This window comes from Chenopodium quinoa, unplaced genomic scaffold (genome assembly GCF_001683475.1).
Source record: "Chenopodium quinoa cultivar QQ74 unplaced genomic scaffold, ASM168347v1, whole genome shotgun sequence".
Taxonomy (NCBI): Eukaryota; Viridiplantae; Streptophyta; class Magnoliopsida; order Caryophyllales; family Amaranthaceae; genus Chenopodium; species Chenopodium quinoa.
In genome coordinates this window covers 2,117,589-2,138,685 of record NW_018744878.1, presented here as the reverse complement: position 1 = coordinate 2,138,685, position 21,097 = coordinate 2,117,589, and the positions used below count along the sequence as shown (strand labels likewise).

Genomic DNA, 21,097 nt, shown 5'->3' with positions numbered 1-21,097 from the left:
AAAAAATGACTACCATAACATTAAGTATAGGTGAAATTACAGAGTGATATACATGATATGTTAAAATTCTTGACCATACAACTCTATAACAGAAGCTACCTTCTTTTGTAAGTCTGCTTTATTTGAACCAACCATCACATCAAGCTCCTGTCTATCCATAAAAAAGAAAAAAACTGGTGTGGCTTGAATATTGAATGCATCACTTAGGTCAGGCACATCGTCGACATCAATGCTAACGAACAAGGAAGAAGCATATTTTCGAGACAAGTCACCATAGAAGGGTGCAATTACCCTACAAGGTCCGCACCATGATGCCTTAAAACATGCTATAATAATCTTGCCTTTTAGGTTCAACGTCTCCTCCCAAGCATCAAGCGTGAGAATATGTTGCACATTTCCATTTGCGTGGAAGGAATCGTCGTCATCATCATATGATCCACATATACAACCACAACACAAGTTACTAAGGATGGATGTCATGTTTCACCTTACGAAAATCACCTACGTTCGTTGGGGGAAGGCCAAAATACGGAGTTATGGCCGATCCCCCGTCCCCTTTGGAAGGTTCTTTAGTTAAAAAGATGTTATCAACTACTTGTGTTGATAAAATGTAGAACCCTTTTTGAGGCAAGAATATGTTAATGAAGAAGATGGAGGATCAAAGAGAAATTTGGGGTGGAAGATGTGGAGAATGAATATTGGAAATAATGCACTATATTTAGCTTTTATTAGATTGGATTGGATTGGATTGGATTATAGCTAGAAATTTCGAAATAATATTAAGACAAATAAATTTGCCAACAAAAGCCAGCATTTTCTTCTTTATCTTTTAATCTATATTAAGGCACGTTTGATTAATACTACTCTGTACAACTCTAAATAGAAAGGTTACATAATTTGTAACTTGTCATTATCTTGATTAAAAAAAAATCTTTAACAACATATTACCTAAAATTAATTAGCTAAGTAGGATAATTACACTGAGACGTATAGAGTATGAAGCAATTATGTACACTTGCAAGTGAAAACTAAGATAAGCCTTTTGTTTTAAAATAGGATATAAGTTTTTACATTCTTCAAACATTTTAGGATAATGACCCTTAATTCCTTAATGCCGCATAAAAGAAAACTAAGTACAAAGATAAAGAATTATTATGTATTAGAAATCTAATTGACTCATGAATTTTTGTCAAAAACTTCCAAATTTATACTTCCTCGATCAATTTATTTTATATTAATACCACAATGGAGTGTTATAGCATTAATTTTGGGAATCATCAACATTAACAATGAATGATATTGGAACCATCTCTTGGAGCTTTTCACTACCAATACAACAAAATTCCGAAACAGCTACGTAGTTGTTTGTTTTTACAAGACAAAACAACTACATAGTTGAACCAAACTCTTTCTTTAAATTTTATAAACAAATTGGTAGGATTCTTTTAGTTCAAACGAATCAAACCCAACTCTTATGAACTCAAAGGTCATCTTACACATCCACTTCAATTTTGGTCAAATTTTCCAAAAATAGCCTAATACTGAGGATATAGCCTTTAATTTTTTACCATTTTCGACTTTTGTGAAATCGGAAATGTAACAAGTTCGGGTTTAGGGGAGGTTTCAAAATGGGCTAGGGCTTTTGTGGTTCTAAGATGGGTACGGTGGTTTAATTTTTGGTGGTTTTGGTTGAGTGGGGATTTGATTTCCGGTGGTTTTCGAGTTCAGGGGGTGGTTTCGGGTTGTTTGGGGGTTTTTGGTTTCGGGTTGAGTGGGTGGTTTTTGTTTAGGGGGTGCGGTGGTGGTGAGGTTGGAATTAGGGGGTGTCGGCAGTGGTAGGTTTGGGTTTTGGGGGGGTCTCGGCGATGGTGGGTTTGGGTTTGTGAGGGTGTCGTCGTGCCGATCTGGGTATAGGGGATGTCAACGAAGGTTGGTGGTGGTGGTGGCGACGGCAGGTCTTGGTTTAGGAGTGAGTCAGTGGTGGTGGACTGGTGGGTGGCTAGGGTGGTTATTTAATCATTTTTAATTTTTTCTCTCTCATACTTAATCACATACCCTTATAATTATGAAATTTTGACTTGGGAACCGTGTCTACCCCCAAAGTTGCAAGTAATAATTAACGGAGGTAGTAGTATAAAAGTCCATGGGTTACTAGTAAAAATAACCTCCTTCCCCCCCCCCCCAAAAAAAAAAAAAAAAAAAAAAAAAAAAAAAAATTATTTCCCTGTTTTGATATTTTCTCGGTTGGTGCCTTATAGACTTTCACTTAAATTTTCCCTTATATCATACGCTGCACTTCTCTGCCACACTCACTCTCTCTCCTCCATTGAAGCGTACCGCCGTACTTTGAATTCCCCATTGAAGCGGCTTCTGAGCTTTTTCGCCTCCATTAAAGCGGCTTTTGAAGTAAGATGATTTTCCGAATTCTAGGTTTTTTTCACACTATTGTTAATTTAACTGTCTGCATTGTCAATTAGGGTTCATGTGATTTTTTAGCCTAATTTGATACTTTATTCAAATTAAACCTGCTAATGACCCTAATCGAACCCACGAACTGAACTAAAAACCTTATTGATTATCGTGCTGAGCTTGAAATTTGATGCATCTCGAATTGAGCCTATTGAGCTCGAGTCGATCCGGGGCTTGGCTCGTAATTATAGTTCCCCTAATGAATCCCTTTTAGAGGGCGTTTGGTTTGGAAAATGGAAACGGAGTGGAAAGGAAACAACTAAAAGGGGGAAACTAATCATTTAGCTATTATCGTTTCATTTGTTTGGTTATAGAAAGAGTATTTGTTAAGAAGAGGGTAACGGTATGTGTTACCCCGAGTTTTTTAGAGATAACAAATGAGGAGTATCCTTAGGTAATAGTAATTGTTTCTATGCCCCCTTAATGTTTATATACGAGGGTGGAAAAAGCTTTTTAATTTTTGAGGCAAATTTGTTGGATTTGTGTATTTGGCATATGGGTTCAAGTTTAAAATTGAAATGTTGGATTTGTGTATTTGGCATATGGGTTGAAGTTTAAAATTGAAATAACACAGTGTTTTTGCCAATGATTACCACAAATTCATTTCCAGTTTCTTGATTTATGACTGCCAACCAAACAGATCGTTAAGGTATACTGTAGTCCTTGTTATAAACCTTAGCATTTGATCATTGTGCGCTCGCTCACTTTGCTTCCTTGCAAGTCTGCATAGCTTCATTTGTTTCCAAGAGCTTTAGAGCAATATCTGACTCTACACCGACGTGTATTTATGAACTCTGGAACTTTAGTTGTACTTGTTGTCTATACCTTTTGTATATTGTATTTTGGTAGTGTATGCTAGATTACTAGTTAAGAACAATTAGCTGGTTTGATTTATTGTATAGCTGATGCCATTGTTGGTAGGCAATGCGGGGGCTGAGAAATAGTCCTTTGCAGCGTCAGAAATGAGCTTGACTGCCCTTTCACTCAATGCATACACATGTTGCATCAGAGACACCATTCCTAACCCCTCTTCTTTTATGCTGTATGATGTATCATCATCTATTGCATTGCGATACTATGGTTTCTGTTTACCATTCTGCATTTAATACCTGTGGAATTTCAGGATAGTTGATTGATAATCTACTACATACAGCACCCAACTGTAGGAAATGCCTAAAAAGAAGTCTTCAAAGGCGTCCAATGCTCCAAAAGAAGAACCTGATACGCAACTAGTAAAACTATCTGCTAACTCAAAAAAGGCCGACGAAACTGATATGCCTAAAAAGAAGTCTTCAAAGGCATCCAATGCTCCAAAAGAACCTGATGCTCAACAAGAAAAACCATCTGCTGGTTCAAAGAAGGCCGATGAAATTGATAGTATCTTTGCAAGCGCAAAGAGGAAGAAGGCTGAGCAAGAGAAGGCTGAAAAAACTAGCAACACAAATGAAAAATCAAAGAAAATAAAGAAAAAGATGAAGAGGAGTCTTAAAGAAAATGAAGCTTTGAACCCTGACTCCAAGCCTAGAAGGAGAACAAATGACGGACTTGCTATTTACTCAGAAGAAGAGCTGAGACTTAACAGTCAAGATGGTGGTAACACTGGAGAATGCCCTTTTGATTGTTCTTGTTGCTTTTAAGATCATACTTCTAGGAATTTGATTTATAATTGTTCTGTTCTTTGTAGAATTTTTTCAAACATGGCAGTGTGTTCTACCTTTGCATTCTGCTTGTCAAACCCAGTAAAACACATTTAACATATGTACAAGCAATTTTGATGCAGTATTGTTTTGCATTATTCCTGGCTTGGCTATTTTATTCAATTGCAATTTCGAAATGCTTAATAAAGCCTCTACTGTTCCAAGATCTTTAAGGGATACATTGCAGACTAACAAACATTGAATAGTCATAGACTTGTAGTTCATGTTATTATTGTAGCTCGGCTATAGATGATGCCTCTAAGTATTATACACTCTTATGTATCATGTACATGATACATCTACACACTAGCCTGTTGCTCATTATGAGCTCTCTGTTGCTCATTATGAGCTCTTCTAAATGAGCACATGTAGAAACAATGATATACAGTCCCTTTGTGAAAGTATTTACCAGAAATTTTTGAACTAAAATCAAGGTCTAGCTTAATTTTATTTTATTTTATTTTTCATATTTTTTAGAGGGATTAACCAAAAGTCTGAAATGATATGAATCCCGTGATAAAATCACAAATATTTTTGGCTGATAAGGTATATTAGCATTGTTTTTTCTTTTTTTTTTTTTTTTTTTTTTTTTTTGGAGAGGTATATTAGCATTGTTAATGTAGTAGGGATGTGTACATGAGATGATATAAGGAGAAATACAGTATTGTAATGAATAAGAGTTTCAGCAATAAATTGATAACATGGACAACTTTTTTCCTATATAATGCTGAAAAATGGTAATTAACAAAAGGGGTGGTGGCGCAGTTGGCTAGCGCGTAGGTCTCATAGCTAAGTTGAGTGATCCTGAGGTCGAGAGTTCGAGCCTCTCTCATTAACAGTTTGTTTTTTATTTTTTTTTTAATTAATGATTTTCTAAAGTGTTCTATAATTTTTTCCTTATTTCACTATTGACATGGCTTTTAAAATGTTTTCACCCCTCCCTACCCTTCTCGTTCTCTTTTTTTTATAAATTTGCAAATCTTATAGACGTTACAGTCAATTCCTACTTACATATTCTTTCCTTTCCTCTCCCCCTCTCTCCCAGTTACCTTAAGATTGCTTTATCTATTTCTAACACTTTAAAAGTAGTCCCTTAAAGTACTCCCCAATTATTCTTCCTCTAGCTTTATTCCATACTATCTCACTTTTTTTGCACATTCTCTACCCTTCCCTCCTTGATCATCAAGCTTCTTTTCTTATACCCTTCCCCTATTTCAGGATTATTTAAATACAACAAATATTTCTTAATTGATTACTTTTTCGAATTTTACTCCATTCTAACAATGTCACTTATAGAAGAAACATATGTAATTTGACCATGTCACCAATTCCATTATTACACAAAGTTAATGAAGCTACAAAATCCTAACAAGCTAACATTAATTTCTTGATTTGATAGTAGGAGTGAGAATTCTAAAAGCAAATGTTATAGTCCAATCACAACCAATACCCTAATCGAAACATGTTTATACCGTTCAATTTCTTGATAAAAAAAATGAAATTATCAGTATGTGAAGATATCACAAGATTCAATCGTAACAAAACAAGTAATGACTGAAACACATCAATCATAACAAACCATTTTTATCTAGGCTATGTAGGAGTTGAACCCACATCTTATGCACGATAGCATAATGCTTTACCAATTAAGCTAATAGCCTTCATATACATCAATTGATATGCAATTCTAAATACCCACATGCCTCAAATTACACATTTCAAAAGATGTTAACATTAAAGTTTAAGCAGTAAAGTAAATTAATGCATTATCACTTTTAAAGCAAAAAATAAGAAACTAAAGGACTCATAACTTCTAACTTAAGTAATATATTTTGATAGTCATATAATCCATCAATAACTACTTAAACTTCTTGTAGGTTGATAGCTAGTGTTGCCTTGGCTAGTCGGTAAGTTTGAAATAGTTCAAGAAAAATAAAGAAATAACCAAAGTTCAATGGAGAAGGAGCACCAATACAATTAATTATCGAGATGCTAATTCTAATACAATTAATTATCAAGATGCTAATTATAATATACAAGTATGTGCTTCAACCACAAAAGGGATAGATATCATTTACAACAAAAGCATTTTGGTAAAAAAGAGTAAACAATTCAGTAAAATAGCAAAATGGAAGAAAATTTGCTCCTAAACAATCAAAGATCAAATGCCCTCCTTAGGTACAAAGCAATGTTTACACAATAATAACCTTGTGAGGCTCAACCATTCACATTTCATAATAACCTTATAACCTGAGGCAAACTATATTTGCAGATTAATGAAGACCTACAAAACCAGAGTTACATATACACTAAACCAACGTACTACGAACAAAAAAAACAACTACAAGAAAAGAAACGTCACGGTCAACACCTTGTTATTAGCAAGAAAAGACCGGATTTTGGATCACTGAGTAACGTATCAATGACTTTAAAATGTTGGAATAGATGAATAAGGGGACATCACATACATGTCAGATCAATCTAAAGCATCATATATATACACAACAAAGACAACTTGTGTACAAAAAAAAATAAGAAAATTTATGGGGTCCATTGCTAACATAAACACAACTTGTGTTACAACAATATGAAATCTTGGGAAAACGTTTGAAAGAGGAGTTGGAAATTAATCACCTCAATGTAATAGTATATATGAGACTCGTGACAATGACAGAACACTGATATTTTTTTTACCATGTAGATTTCCCAAAAATGTCATAGATATTTGGAGTGACCAAAAATGTCAAAGAGAAATAAGTTATAGATGCTAGAAATCATAGAAATAAATAGCAACTATCTCATGAAATTGTAAAGCCACAAAAAGAAACCTTAAGAGAATGTAGCTTGCATCCTCTTATGCACCTCCAAGTCTTCTCTGAACCACACATTGTACAAAAGGATCATTATCACACATGAAACTTCCTCGAGTTCAGTATTTTCATCAATTTCCTTGGAAACTGAACCACTTGTTTTGGCCTTTCCTAGTTCTGACCTCTATGTCAAAGCCATTTTCAAAATCTGAAGCACGGGGCAATAACATATACTCCTTATATTTTATTTGCCTAGCTAATCCAATAAGCGAGATATATCCTGCAAAGGACTTAAATTGTGAGAACTATAATTTCATGAGAATGTATAGGAACAGCAAGTAAGCGAATGGTAAAAAAAATTACTTTTTAGAACACAACAAAGTTTTTAGCACTTTTATCTTATTTTATCATCCTCTCTTTTTCCCTCTTCCCTCTTATCTTCTTGATTATAGACTTGCCTTTTATAGGGTTCTAATAATGCATACATTTTTTTTTAAAATAACATTCTAATACTGCATTTTGTATAACTACAAGTTAATCAGATTAAGATGAATCCTAAAAAGATGGAGGGTGGTTTGTTCTATGTGATTTTAGTTCAAGAATGGTCCACTTGTATAACATATATGCTAAGTCTCTATGAGGTATTTTTAATTAGCCAAGCAACGCAATTATGCAATGCCTTTTTTAATGGTGAAATAACTGAATAATCTTAATCATCATCTACGGAATTTACCACAATGATTGTGCCTACTTTTGAGGTATGATGCTGATAGAATAATTATCTTCAGCGACACTTTCAGATTAAGTCTATATTCTAGAAGAGCAGAAAAGAAAAGAATTGCATCATCAATTCATTATTATAATCTATCACTTCATATTTCATATTTGCAGCAACAGATGAAAGAAACATTTTAAGACATATCAATTTCATATTTTCATCATCAAGAATTTGACTATGCTCATGCTGAAACTTTGTTTTTTAAGTTAGGTATATGTACATTTGACTTTCTCTTTCTATAAATCTCAACCTAACTTTCGCATGAAATTGAATAACTCAGAACATTATTGTATAGATTCCTTCAATAAACTATCAAGAATTATTGAAATTACTATAAGAAATTTGACACTGTTAGTTAACGAACCACAAAGTATATCAAATCACTAACTCATATTCAAGAAAGAAAGTAGTCCATACTTTGGTTTTACAAAGACATAGTGGTGCACCTCTAGAAAGTCTTAAGGTAGGAGCTGTATGAAACTCATGAAAGGGTCTCTTTGACTCTTTGTTAATTAATGCCAAATTTTCTACCTATCTCACATAGAAAACATTTTTCATGTATGATCAGTCAATATTTGTTTGACTGTGACCTATTTACCTCAAATTCATTGCTCTGTATCATCTAATCCTGAACTCTGATCTCTGATCTCCCCACTTTTCATTGCTCTGTATCATCTAATCCACATTAGCATCATCTAATCACGAACTCTGATCTCCCCACTTTCGTGGTAACTTGTACATGTATCTCGGAGAATTTCCACTACATCTACATCACTATTGACATCGTTTGAACCTAATATATCCACAAATTGTTGGACTGAGCTCCTTCGGATATCCCCTTCCCTAAGAGCAACCCTCCCTAGTGGTTCCAGTACATTGCAGCTCTCCACCAAATTTTCACTTTCTTTACCTTGGACTCGAATATATATCCTTTACTTGACTAACAGGAGCCACATTCTCGGCCCCCTTCATCCATAGTGGCTGAATATATGATATCCAATCCTCAATGCATCAAAAGCACTAAGCACTCTACAATTTAAAAATAATTACAATAATAAGAGCATTGAGTTGATACAGCCACCATATTTAAACACATTGTTGAAAAATGAATTTCTAAATATGCATGCTTGTGTTCAATGGGGTTAATAGATAGACCGCTTTTTTCTCAGACACAAGATGCCAAGATTGGATGCATTGATGAAACAAGAACGTGAGAGAGGGAGTGCATGATGGAAGAACTCACTTTTTAGTGTTCAATTGTTCAAGCCAAATTCAATCAACAGGATCTAAGATTTCCTTCAAAATCCCATAACATATGCTCAGAACAAGAAAGACATTGCTAAACTAAGAATTCGAGCCACCGTAAGAAATGCAATCACGAATTTGTCGAAAATATCCCAAACCATCCATCAACAAGTATTTTTAAACATAACATAACTAATTTAGCTGCATTCCTGCTCATTATCTACATTCTCTAATCTATTTTACACACAAAGCACACAATATCCATTATCCACCAAAATCCAATTCATAGGAATCAAACTCAACCTATTTGAATAACTCCATAAAGAGCAAAACTAAGTGCATATTTTTACTTTTTCCTAATTTTTTTTCTTTAATTCTTGTTTTTTTCTTTTCCTGATTTTGTCCCTTCATTAAACTGAATTTCATTTTCCTGAAATTGATTTTCAACTATTACTAACAATATAATCTGTAAGCAAATATTGATTTGTTCATATTTTTTGTCTTAAATTGTGACTTGTACTATTTGTTTTTTTAATTGCAATTTGCATTTGTGACTCATACACCCCTCATAGTACTCGTTGAACAAACATAATGGATATAAAGATATATTGATCTACCTTCTGCAAAAAAAAAAAAAAAAAAAAAAAAAAAAAAAATCTATAATCATTGAAAATTGAAAATCAATACTTAAGAATCCAAATCAACCCACATACTAAATTAAAAATCAAAGAAAAACCCAAATCAAATACATAAGAATCCAATCCAACCCACGTCATATAATCATTGAAAATTACGACGAATTAAACAACACCCATCATTCAAAAATCTATAATTTCGAGTATAGACCAAATTAAATATAATTAGATAAGCGTTCATCTAAATATCAAGAAAAACATCAAATTAATCACGATTAAGAGCTAGGTTATGAGTATAAAATAAAATTAAAAAAAAAAAAAAATCAAATCAGCATTGACATACCTCGCAAGCTGCTTAGAAGTTCCTTCAATGGAGGATCGGAGAGATTCACCACCGCTCTTGGGTAAGTGAGAAAGCATATGGCAGAAAGAAAAAGGAGAGATGGAGTGAGAAAGATTGGTTCAAAGGAGAGAGAAACCAAAAGGCAGAAATGAACGGTGGAGCATGAAAAGGGGAAAAAGCAATTGAAGTTGAAGACCAGAGTCAATTAACAAGGAAAATAAGAAAAAGAAAAAAAAATGAAGCAAGGGTAAAAGGGTCATTACACTGTAGAATTATAACAGTAACGTGACTTCTGGGTTTTGAAAGGGTAGTGATTACTCATGCCTTTAAAACCCTCCCAAAGCTTGTCATTGAAACTGAAGTGAGCAAGTCTAGTTGATAAACTAACAGCTTTGATTCACTAAGTTCAAATTAGCCCTTTGGCAAACCCAACTGAAGGCTACAATTCACTAGTACCAAAACCCTCTCAAGTTGAACTGAATCGTGAAAGAATAGATAGCAGAGGCCCTACTCACATTGGACCTAGTGCCCAAGTAGTTTGGCCGATAGTGGGCCAAGAAATATTGAATGGTGATGTAGGGGGAGGTTTCTAACCTCCGGGTTTTTTCAGATTTGGCGAGCATCGGGAATAATTAGTGAATTACAACTTTATTGTACCGCAATTGGCGCATTGGTCTTTGCAGCATTAATGCTTTTTGCCGGTTGGTTCCATTACCATGTACCTTGAACCACCAAATGGAGTACTGGTTAATGGTTATATTAAGACAATCATTTCCAAGTGTGTTGAACCAAAGAACAGCTTTTATTGTTTTTCCGACGAAAAACCAAAGAATAGTTGAATCACAATATGAATCTTGTACTTCCATGACTTTTAGTGTAGGTAATCTTCAGTTGTATTTACACAACTGTACTTCATAACAGTATAGATTAACCTAAAGAGGATGTTCATCGTACTTACATAACTGTACTTCTTAACAGCATAGATTACAAATTTCATGAACTGTAATTTCATATAATCACCTGTTATATTTATTTAAAATTGAGGTGAACTGCGAAAAATCACAAAACATTGCTGCAAAAATATCAATGGCTAAAAAGTTCTTTTATTTCATTTCAATATAGTTTAGTACAAACTACCAATTTACCAAAGCAACAACTAGTACAAGTGTAACTGCAACAAATTTTATAACTAAAAGACTTCCCTGCTCAAGAAAACAAGAGCCAACCTTGAACCTGCATCATAAAAAAAGATAAGACCTAACAAAACTAAACATCAGGTTAAAAACAGCATTAGCCAAAAACATGTCACAGAAAAGCCAAACTTGCTAACCACAAAGAATGGTGTACAAGCATTAAATCCTGCAGCTATCGTTTTCGGAGAAGAAACTAATGTCAAAGGGAATAAAAACATCTGATATTGCACAAAAATCAGACATAACTATCCCTCCTCTCCAAACTCAAAATTCGATCTTTTTCGTGTTTAAAGTTCATCAAACATTACTTCAATTTGTTTAAAGTTAATAGTTTATCTCAGAAGCCAAGCGTTAACAAGAGTATTGCATCGAAGATCCGACACATAGTCGGACCATCTTATATGTTAAGGCCTCATCACTGAACATTAACAAAAGATTTCTCAATAGACAACTACCAAATACTTGTAACAAATGTCAGAAGACATCAAGGTGAAAGGAATGAGGCAATTAACACATTCCTTATCATAAAATGATTCATTCGATTCGAGGGATATTATCCCAAATTTAATCTAAGCCTCTGTCTGAACCAAATGGTTCTTGATCAACCACTTAGTTATTCGAAGGCTAAGTACACCTAACAAACACATAACAAAAACAAATCTTACATTACGTCTCTATGTATTTTATACGAGACAAAATTCAATTATTGCAAGTAAAAAGAAAACGGAGGTAATATAACACGGAACAAATCAAGACGAGCTCGGACATTAAAATAAATGTCCAAGGCTGCTTGGAGGACAATCAATAGTAAAAAAACAATAGTCCCCTCAAAAAGGCCTTGGCATAATAAGGATCAAATATAACATTTGACCCAAATTAATTTATGCCCCTTAACTAAACCAATATGAAACCTTAATTCATTCATAAGGCTACTCTTTAGAGGCAATAATGTCCTTATTAATACATTCAAATTAAACACTTCTAACATAAATTCAAACAATAATTACAAGTATTTAAATATGGCAAATTTAGGCAAATAATTGAAGCATGAAACAATAGTATAATTTCAAGCAAATGACAAAAATTTGACTAGTTTTAATATTGGCTCCTAGCGGCAGTCAATTTAACCATTAAATTGGCATATGCTGCTGACTCTTTGAAGGAGCCGTGCAATAAAGCTTTCATCTACAAGCAATTTCATTGATATAAAAATAACAATTATTGATTTTTCTGGGAAATTTTGGAAATTAATAAATGAAATAAAAACAAGATTAATATAGCTAGTTTAAATTTGAAGGGAAATTATAGAGAAAAATAAAAGAAATTCCCTCCAATCGTGATGAATAGCATAAGTATTGGCACCGTGCAAAAGGTATATAATTATTGAACTTTAACTAATACCCGTGTCTGAAATATGCCAAAATTTTACCCTAAATCACAATTGTTTGAATCAAAATCATACAAAACAACGATTTGATGATTAAGAAGATACCTGAAAATCAAAGATGGGTTTTTGGTTTTGAGAAGATTATATAAATAACAATAAAATGGGGAAGTTTTGTAGAAGTTGCTGTTAATAATTGAGCAGTTTAGATGCGAGATAGAAAGAAGAGGGAGGAAGATGAGATGAGTGGGTGTTGATAGTGAAAAACGGCGTCGAATTATATAGATGAAATTTGGGAACTGTATAAACCCTAATGCATCAAGGCCCAATTCGTTCATAATCCTCTACATTCCATTTTTTTTTTAATTTTTTTTTTTTTATATAAAAAGGATTTATTTAAAAACACAAACTTTCATTTTCATTTCGGGGTTATTTGGTTAGGGGTTACTCAGTCAGTCATGGGTTACTCAATCAGTCATGGATTACTCACTCAGTTAGGAGTTACTCGATCGTGGATTACTTGGTCGGTCAGGATTAGACGATGGGTCATGGGTTACTCAGTCAGGGGTTACTTGGTTACGGTGATTTACTTTGTCGGTCAAGAATTACTTGTGTTTTAGTTGGCCACATCCAAAAGTTGTTTAGAAATAACCACCTTATATATCTATTGTTTTTAACGTTTTTTTATTAAAAAAAATAAAAAATTACCACATACTATTTTCAAAAATATTAACGTATTGTATGATTGAGAATTTAATTCCCATAAGAATTTATATTTCATGGGAAATAAATTCCTTAATGAAATTGAAATTCCCATAATTTTGTTTACTAAGGAGGTTAGGGTATTTACTTCCCATGATTTGTGGAAAATTAAAATTACCTTGAATTCTCACTTCCCTCAGTTTTATTTTTTTTGCGTCAACTAAATAACTACACATTTTATCAATTTCCATAAATTTTTAATTTTATCAATTTCCATAAATTTTCAGTTTCCATAAATAACCAAACAGGCTAAATATTCCCACCAAATTGCCCAAAGTCATATCTATATGACGTCATTCTAGGTCAAACAATATATTTTTCCTCCATTATCATACCATTTGTTGTTCAGGTTTTTTTAATTGCAAATTCAAATTATACAATTAAAACAAAAAAATTGGTAACCTACTTTATAAAATTAGGCTTAATTATATGATGGTGTTCTTTATTCGAGTAATTAATTTATGAATTTGGGTCTAATTTGTATTACTTCCATATATTATGGATGGTTCCACTAACCCAATTGAACTCTCGGAGGGTATTAGTGACCATGGTAAACATCTTGGCCATTTTTATTTCCGAGCGATAAAAGGTAAAAAAAATTAAGAAATTGAAGGCTATAATCCACGCTATATGAGGAAATTTTGAGGTTTCAGGGCTCGATGGCGAAAGACCTTGAGAACCTAACGGATACATTTCGGGATCATATAATGTCGTTTGAAAACATATATGATCAGTAAATGTCATAAACGTTTGTGGTAGGCTTGAGTTTACGAAATCACTACAAGTTCTGAACGGGTAAAATGAATATTTAAAGGCATATTTGGTGGTAAAATGCCGATACATCTCGAGGTCATATAATGTCGTTTCAAACCATATATGATAATTATGTCCATAGTAGGCTTGAGTTTACGAAATCATTACATGTAGTGAACAGGTTAAATGACCATTTAAGGGCATATTGGATGTTCCACCGACCCAGGGTATTAGGTACCATGGTAAACATCTCGGCAATTTTTTTTTCCTGGAGAAAAAGGTTAAAAAATTACAAAATTGAAGGCTATAATCCACGTTTTTTGAGGAAGTTTTGAAGTGTCAGGACCCGGTGGAGAAAAGCCTTGAGACCCTAAGGGATACATCTCAGGGTCATATAATGTCGTCGAAACCATATATGATCATTATATGTTATCATAAACGATTGGGTAGGCTTGAGTATACGAAATCACTACAATTTGTGAACGGGTAATGACCGATTAAGGGCATATTGGATGGTTCCACCGACCCAATTGGACTCCCAGAGAATATTAGACACCATGGCTAACATCTCGACAATTTTTATTTTCGGGCGGAAAAAGGTAAAAAAAAAACGAATTTTTCACCAAATACCACTGAGTTAAAGCTTAATTCACCATATACCACCAAAAACTTTCTAATACACCATGTACCACTGAGTTTAATATAAATGTCACCAAATGCCCTTTTTCTTAACCCCGTTAGTCATGAAGAATTAAATGTCACACGTGGCAGCCTCTAATTGGCTCTTACTTAAACTATTTACTTTAATAATTAATCAATTAATTATTTAAAAAACTTTAACAAAAAAAACTAAAAAAAAACCACCACCAACTGTCAGCCATCTCCCCTCCCCACAACCGCCACCTATCAGCCCAGCCCCTCGCCGCCTGCTCTAAGCCTTGAACCACCACCGGGTCGGCGCTGACTTTCACCGTACCCAGCCTTGCGCCGGTGCACGAATCTCTCCCTTGATCCACCATACCCAACACCTGACCACCTCCCTGCCATCACCAATCACAGCCCCACGCAACCAATTCCCTTTCTCCCCCGCATCTCTAGTCACACCGTTGCTGCCACCATACAAACTGCAACAATAATTACCAACTCCAGCCCTTTGCCGCCGAACACCGCCCAAATTACCACCCACGCAACTCTACTTCGCACCTCCTCCCAGCTCACCCACACAAACCGCACATCCTCCAATTCCCCACCACACGACACCAGCTACAAACCACCGCAACACCTTACCTTCATTTCACGGCACCAACTACACCACCACGCTAAGCACCTGACCAGCCGCAGTTGAACCCAAAATCCCAAAACCCAAAATCGAAACCCTAGATTTTGATTTTGGGGTTTTAGGGTTTTGGGGTGGTGGTTCAGAGGGAGGAAAGGGGTGGAGTTGGAAGATTGAGGGGTGACTAAGGTTCGCCGGCTCGGGGAAGGTGGGTCTGGGAGCCGACAAGTGGGTTTGGGCGTCGGAGAGAGGGTTTTTCGAGTTTTAGGGTGGGACTTGAGAGGATAATGGTTTAAGGGAAAGGGATGTGCGGCGGTGTAGACATGGTGGCTGTGGTGGGGGCGGTGTAGACATGGTGGTGCCGGTAGGGGCAGGGATGTTGGCTGGGTGGGGAACGGTGGCTAGGTTGGTGGTGGTTTATTTATTTATTTATTTTTAAAGTTTTTTTATTCTTTATTTAAGTAATTAATTACATAATATTAATAAGAACCAATAAGTGACAGCCACGTGGCACAATTAACCTTAATGACTAACGGAGTTAACGACGTTAGTCATTAAGGGCATTTGGTGACATCTATGTTAAACTCAGTGGTACATGGTGTATTAGAAAGTTTTTGCTGGTATATAGTGAATTAAGCTTTAACTCAGTGGTATTTGGTGAAAAATCCGTAAAAAAAAATAAGAAATTGAAGGCTATCTCGGGTTCATATAATGTCGTTTGAAACCATATATGATTATTATATGTTGTCATAAACGTCCGTGGTAGGCTCGAGTTTACAAAATCACTACAAGTTCTGAACGGGTAAAATGAATGTTTCAAGGCATATAGGATGGTTCCACCTACCCAATTGGACTCCCAATGGGTATTAGGGACCATGGTAAATATCTCGGCAAATTTTTTTCCGAGTTAAAAAAGGTAAAAAAAATTAAGAAATTGAAGGCTATAATTCATGTTTTATGAGGAAATTTTGAGTTCGGGGCCCGGTGGCGAAAAGCCTTGAGAACCTAACGGATACATATCGGGGTCATATTATGTCGTTTGAAACCATATATGATCATTATATGTTGTCATAAACTTCCGTGGTAGGCTTAAGTTTACGAAATCACTGCAAGTTCTAAACGGGTAAAATGAATGTTTAAAGGCATATTGGGTGGTTCCACCTACCCAATTGGACTCCCAATGGGTATTAGGGACCTTGGTAAACATCTTGGCAATTCTTATTTCTGTGCGATAAAAGATCAAAAAATTACAAAATTGAAGGCTATAATCCACGTTTTTTGAGTAAATTTTGAGGTGTCGGGGCCATGTGGCGAAAAGCCTTGAGACCGTAAGGAATACATCTCGTGTTCATATTATGTCGTTTGAAACCATATATGATCATTATAAGTTGTCATAAACGTCCGTGGTATACTTGAGTTCGTTTACGAAATCACTACAAGTTGTGTGGGTAAAATGATCGTTTAAGGGAATATTGGATGGTTTCACTGATCTTATCGGACTCCTGAAGGTAGGTATTAGAGACCATGGTAAACATCTAGATAATTTTTAATTCCAGGCGAAACAAGGTAAAAAAATTACAATATTAAAGGCTATAATCCACGCTTTTTGAGGAAATTAGGTGTCGGGAACAAGTGGAGAAAAACCTTGAGACCCTAAGGGATAAATCTCGGGGCCATATAATGCCGTTGAAACCATATAGGATCATATAATCACAACAAGTTGTGAACGGTTAAAATGATCGTTTATGGGCATATTGGATGGTTCCATCGACCACAGTGGACTCCCAGAAGGTAATAGGGACCATGTTAAACATTTCGACAATTTTTATTTTCAGGCAAAAAAAGGTTAAAAAATTACAAAATTGAAGGCTTTTAATCCACGCCTTTTGTGGTTTTGGGGCCCGGTGGCGAAAAGTTTTGATACCCTATGGGTTATACTCGGGTCATATAATGCTGTTTGAAACCATATATGATCATTATATGTTGTCATAAACGTACGTGGTATGCTTGAGTTTACGAAATCACTACAAATTGTGAACGGGTAAAATGACCGTTTAAAGACATATTAGATGGTTTCACTGACCCAATTGGACTCCCGGAGGGTGTTAGGGACCATGGTTCATCTCGGAAATTTTTATTTTCGAGCGAAAAAGATAAAAAAAATTACAAACCTAGGTCTGTAATCCACGCTTTATGAGAAAATTTTGAGGTTCTGGGACCCGGTGCCGAAAAACCTTGAGACCCTGATGGATACATCTCGGGGTCATATAATGTTGTTTGAAACCATGTATGATCATTATATGTTGTCATAAAAGTACGTGGTAGAGTTTATGAAATCATAACAAGTTGTGAACAGGTAAAATGACCGTTTAAAGACATATTGGATGGTTCCACTGACTTAATTAGACTCCTGAAGGGTATTAGGGATCATGGTAAACCTCTCGGCAATTTTTATTTCTAGGCAAAAAAGTTCAAAAAATTACAATATTGAAGGCTATAATCCACGCTTTACGTGGAAATTTTGAAGTTCGGGGCCCGGTGGCGAAAAGCCTTGAAACCCCAATGCATACATCTCAGGGTCATATAATGTCATTTGAAACCATATATGATCATTATATGTTTTCATAAACGTCCGTGGTAGGCTTGACTTTACGAAATCACTACAAGTTGTGAACGGGTAAAATGAATGTTTCAAGGCATATAGGATGGTTCCACCTACCCGATTGGACTCCCAATGGGTATTAGGGACCATGGTAAACATCTCGATAATTTTTATTTTCAGGCGAAAAAAGGTTAAAAATTACAAAATTTAAGTCTATAATCCACATTTTTAGGAAATTTTGAGGTTTTTGGGCCCGGTGGCGAAAAGTGTTGAGACCCTAGGGGATATAACTCGGGGTCATATAATGCCGTTTGAAACCATGATGATCATTATATGTTGTCATAAACGTACGTGGTAGGCTTGAGTTTACGAAATCACTGCAAGTTGTGAACATGAATAATGACCGTTTAAGGACATATTAGGTGGTTCCATTGACCCAATTGGACTCCCAGAGGGTATTAGGGACCATGTTGTACATCTCGATAATTTTTATTTGTGGGCGAAAAATGGTCAAAAAATTACAAAATTAAAGACTATTAATTAAACCACGTTCTATGAGGAAAAATTGAGGTTTCGGGGCCTGGTGGCGAAAAACCTTGAAACAATAAGAGATACATTTCGGGGTCATATAATGTCGTTTGAAACCTTATATGATCATTATATGTTGTCATAAACGTTCGTGGTAAGCTAGAGTTTACGAAATCACTACAAGTTGTGCATGGGAAAAATGATTTTTAAGGGCATATTGTATGGTTCCACCCACCCAATTGGACTCCTAGAGGGTACTAGGGACTATGGTAAACATCTGGGCAATTTTATTTCCGGGCAAAAAATGGTAAAAAAATTACAAAATTGAAAGCTTTAATCCACGCTTTTTGATGTTTCAGGGCCAATGGTGATAATTTTTGACACCCTAGAGAGTATATCTTGGGGGTCATATAATGCCGTTTGAAACCATATATGATCATTATATGTTGTCATAAACGTATGTGGTAGGCTTGAGTATACGAAATCACTACAATTTGTGAACGGGTAAAATGACTGTTTAAGGGCATATTGGATGGTTCCACCGACCCAATTGGACTTCCAAAGGGTATTAGTGATAAATAAATTCCTTACAAAACCAACTAACAATGTAGTAGAGTAAGTAGGGTTTAATCCACAGAGAGATGTCTATTCAATCTAACTTCTACGGTATGGAGAAACTAAACTATGTCATGAAATTGGGATAGAAAAGTAGTCTAATTTAAAAAAAAAAGGAATAAAACAATTAATAAAAAGACCTAGGGTTATGGTTCACCATGTTTAAAATTCTAAATCTATCAAACACCATTAACAATTCAATCAATCAATTATCTAGAGCAATTGCTAAGCCTACGGTCGGGTCTTAACGCTCTCAATTCAACATATGTAGTTCAGTCGCTAACATAATCAAAATTGCTAATTGTAGGTAAGCCTCTAAAAGTAAGATCTTTCGATTCAAACTCTTATTATCAATAATTGATCAAACAATTGATCAGGTTGCAAGATTAACAATAAAACACTATCAATTAGAGAAATCAACAATCAAAATATCAAAAACATCAATCAAGATTCATTAAATAAACATGGATTCCCAAACCCTAGAAATAAACTACTCTAGCATGAAATAAATAATAAAAACTAGAAATGATAAAGAAAGCATAATTAAAAGTAAAAAAATATTCCTTCAAAAAAAAAAGTAAAGAAATAAAATTACCTCTATAAATTAAAGTAATAAATTCAAGGACAAATCCATGGAATTGTCCATGAAAAACTAGGGCTAGAGAGAAAACTACAACGAACGTAAAATAAAAAGTATTAAAAAGGCATAAGGGAAAAATAAAATCCCTTGGAGTATTTATATTAACCTAAAACTAATCTAAAGATAAATAAATAAAATATGATAAGAAAATAAAAATAACAAAAGTCATCATATGATTAGTCGCTTGAAAGAGTTATAATGAATGTAGGATTCCTAGTAGCTTGTGCGCACATCCCACCCATTGGGCGATGGGTGGCCGATGGTCGTACGAGCTGCACAAGGAGGAGTTCGACCAGCAGGAGCTGGTTTTCCATCGCCCCAACCAGCAGCTCACGACCGATCGCACAGCACGTCCATCGCCCGATCAGCGATGGATTGGTAGCTTCGTAGGGTCGACTTCAAAGGCTTGTATCTCGAAATATAGGAAGCGTATAGGGGCGTGCGACCTATCAATGGAAAGCTCTTCAAGTCTAGTTTCTAATGCAATTTGAATCGCTTCATTCTAATATGTTATGATCAAAAGAGTGACCAATGGTTGTTTTGACACTTTGTAGACCATCGTTTTCCTTCATTTCTAACTCAAATTTATTTCCGAAAGATGCATACTGACCCTTGTGGATGCGATTATCATTCCTCATGCATATAAATATTAACCGAAGCTTCCACAAACACATATCCTTCTTTAAGTGACCTAGATTCATCGACTTTTCATCCTTTCATTGTCATATTCTTCTTAAACCACTCTGAAAGCGTCCAAATAGTTATAAAAACTACCTGAAACATTAAGAAAACACAAACGAAGTGTAATAGAGCACAAAATCGAAAACTTATGCATTTGTGACCTAATAGCGACAAAAGACTCAAAAGAACTATAAACTTAGCATAAACTTGCCTATAAAACCTATATAAATGTGACTCATCAATTAGAGACCATGGTAAACATCTCGACAATTTTGAACTTCAGGCAAAAAAAGGTAAATTTTTTTTACAAAATTAAAGTCTATAATCACATTTTTTGAGGAAATTTTGAATTTTCGAGGCCCGATGGTGAAAAGTTTTGAGACCCTTGGAGATATATCTCTGGGTTATATAATGCCATTTGAACCATATATGATCATCATATGTTGTCATAAACGTACGTGGTAGCATTAAGTTTACGAAATCACTACAAGCTGTGAACGAATAAAATGACCGTTTAAGGGCATATTGGATGTTTCCACTGACCTAATTAGACTCCCGAAGGGTATTAGAGACCATTGTAAACATCTCGGCAATTTTTATTTCGGGCGAGAAAATGTAAAAAAATTACAAAATTGAAGGCTATAATCCATGCTTTTTGAGTTAATTTTGAGGTTTATGGGCCCGGT

The 21,097-nt window shown here is 34.9% G+C and overlaps 1 protein-coding gene and 2 long non-coding RNA genes across 4 annotated transcripts; 1 reads left to right on the top strand and 2 right to left on the bottom strand.

Moving 5' to 3' along the window:
• Positions 1–1,291: 1,291 nt before the first annotated feature.
• On the top strand, positions 1,292–4,334 carry LOC110705470 (uncharacterized protein C6G9.01c-like). Of its 2 annotated transcripts, none has more exons than XM_021883350.1 (2): positions 1,292–2,406; positions 3,623–4,334. In XM_021883350.1, exon 2 carries the CDS (start codon positions 3,639–3,641, stop codon positions 4,104–4,106), a length of 468 nt encoding a protein of 155 aa, XP_021739042.1. In that variant the 5' UTR covers positions 1,292–2,406; positions 3,623–3,638; the 3' UTR covers positions 4,107–4,334. The 2 variants fall into 2 exon arrangements, with proteins under 2 accessions (XP_021739042.1, XP_021739041.1); XM_021883349.1 differs by having other exon boundaries at positions 1,294–2,406; positions 3,593–4,334.
• Positions 4,335–6,244: 1,910 nt separating this feature from the next.
• LOC110705469 lies at positions 6,245–10,561 on the bottom strand. The gene is made up of 3 exons (XR_002508083.1): positions 9,978–10,561; positions 8,353–8,783; positions 6,245–7,256 (listed from the first exon to the last, which is right to left on the bottom strand). It is a non-coding gene; the product is annotated as an uncharacterized LOC110705469 (long non-coding RNA).
• A 485-nt stretch (positions 10,562–11,046) lies between these two features.
• LOC110705468 lies at positions 11,047–13,333 on the bottom strand. The gene is made up of 2 exons (XR_002508082.1): positions 12,663–13,333; positions 11,047–11,210 (listed from the first exon to the last, which is right to left on the bottom strand). It is a non-coding gene; the product is annotated as an uncharacterized LOC110705468 (long non-coding RNA).
• Between the last annotated feature and the right edge of the window lie 7,764 nt (positions 13,334–21,097).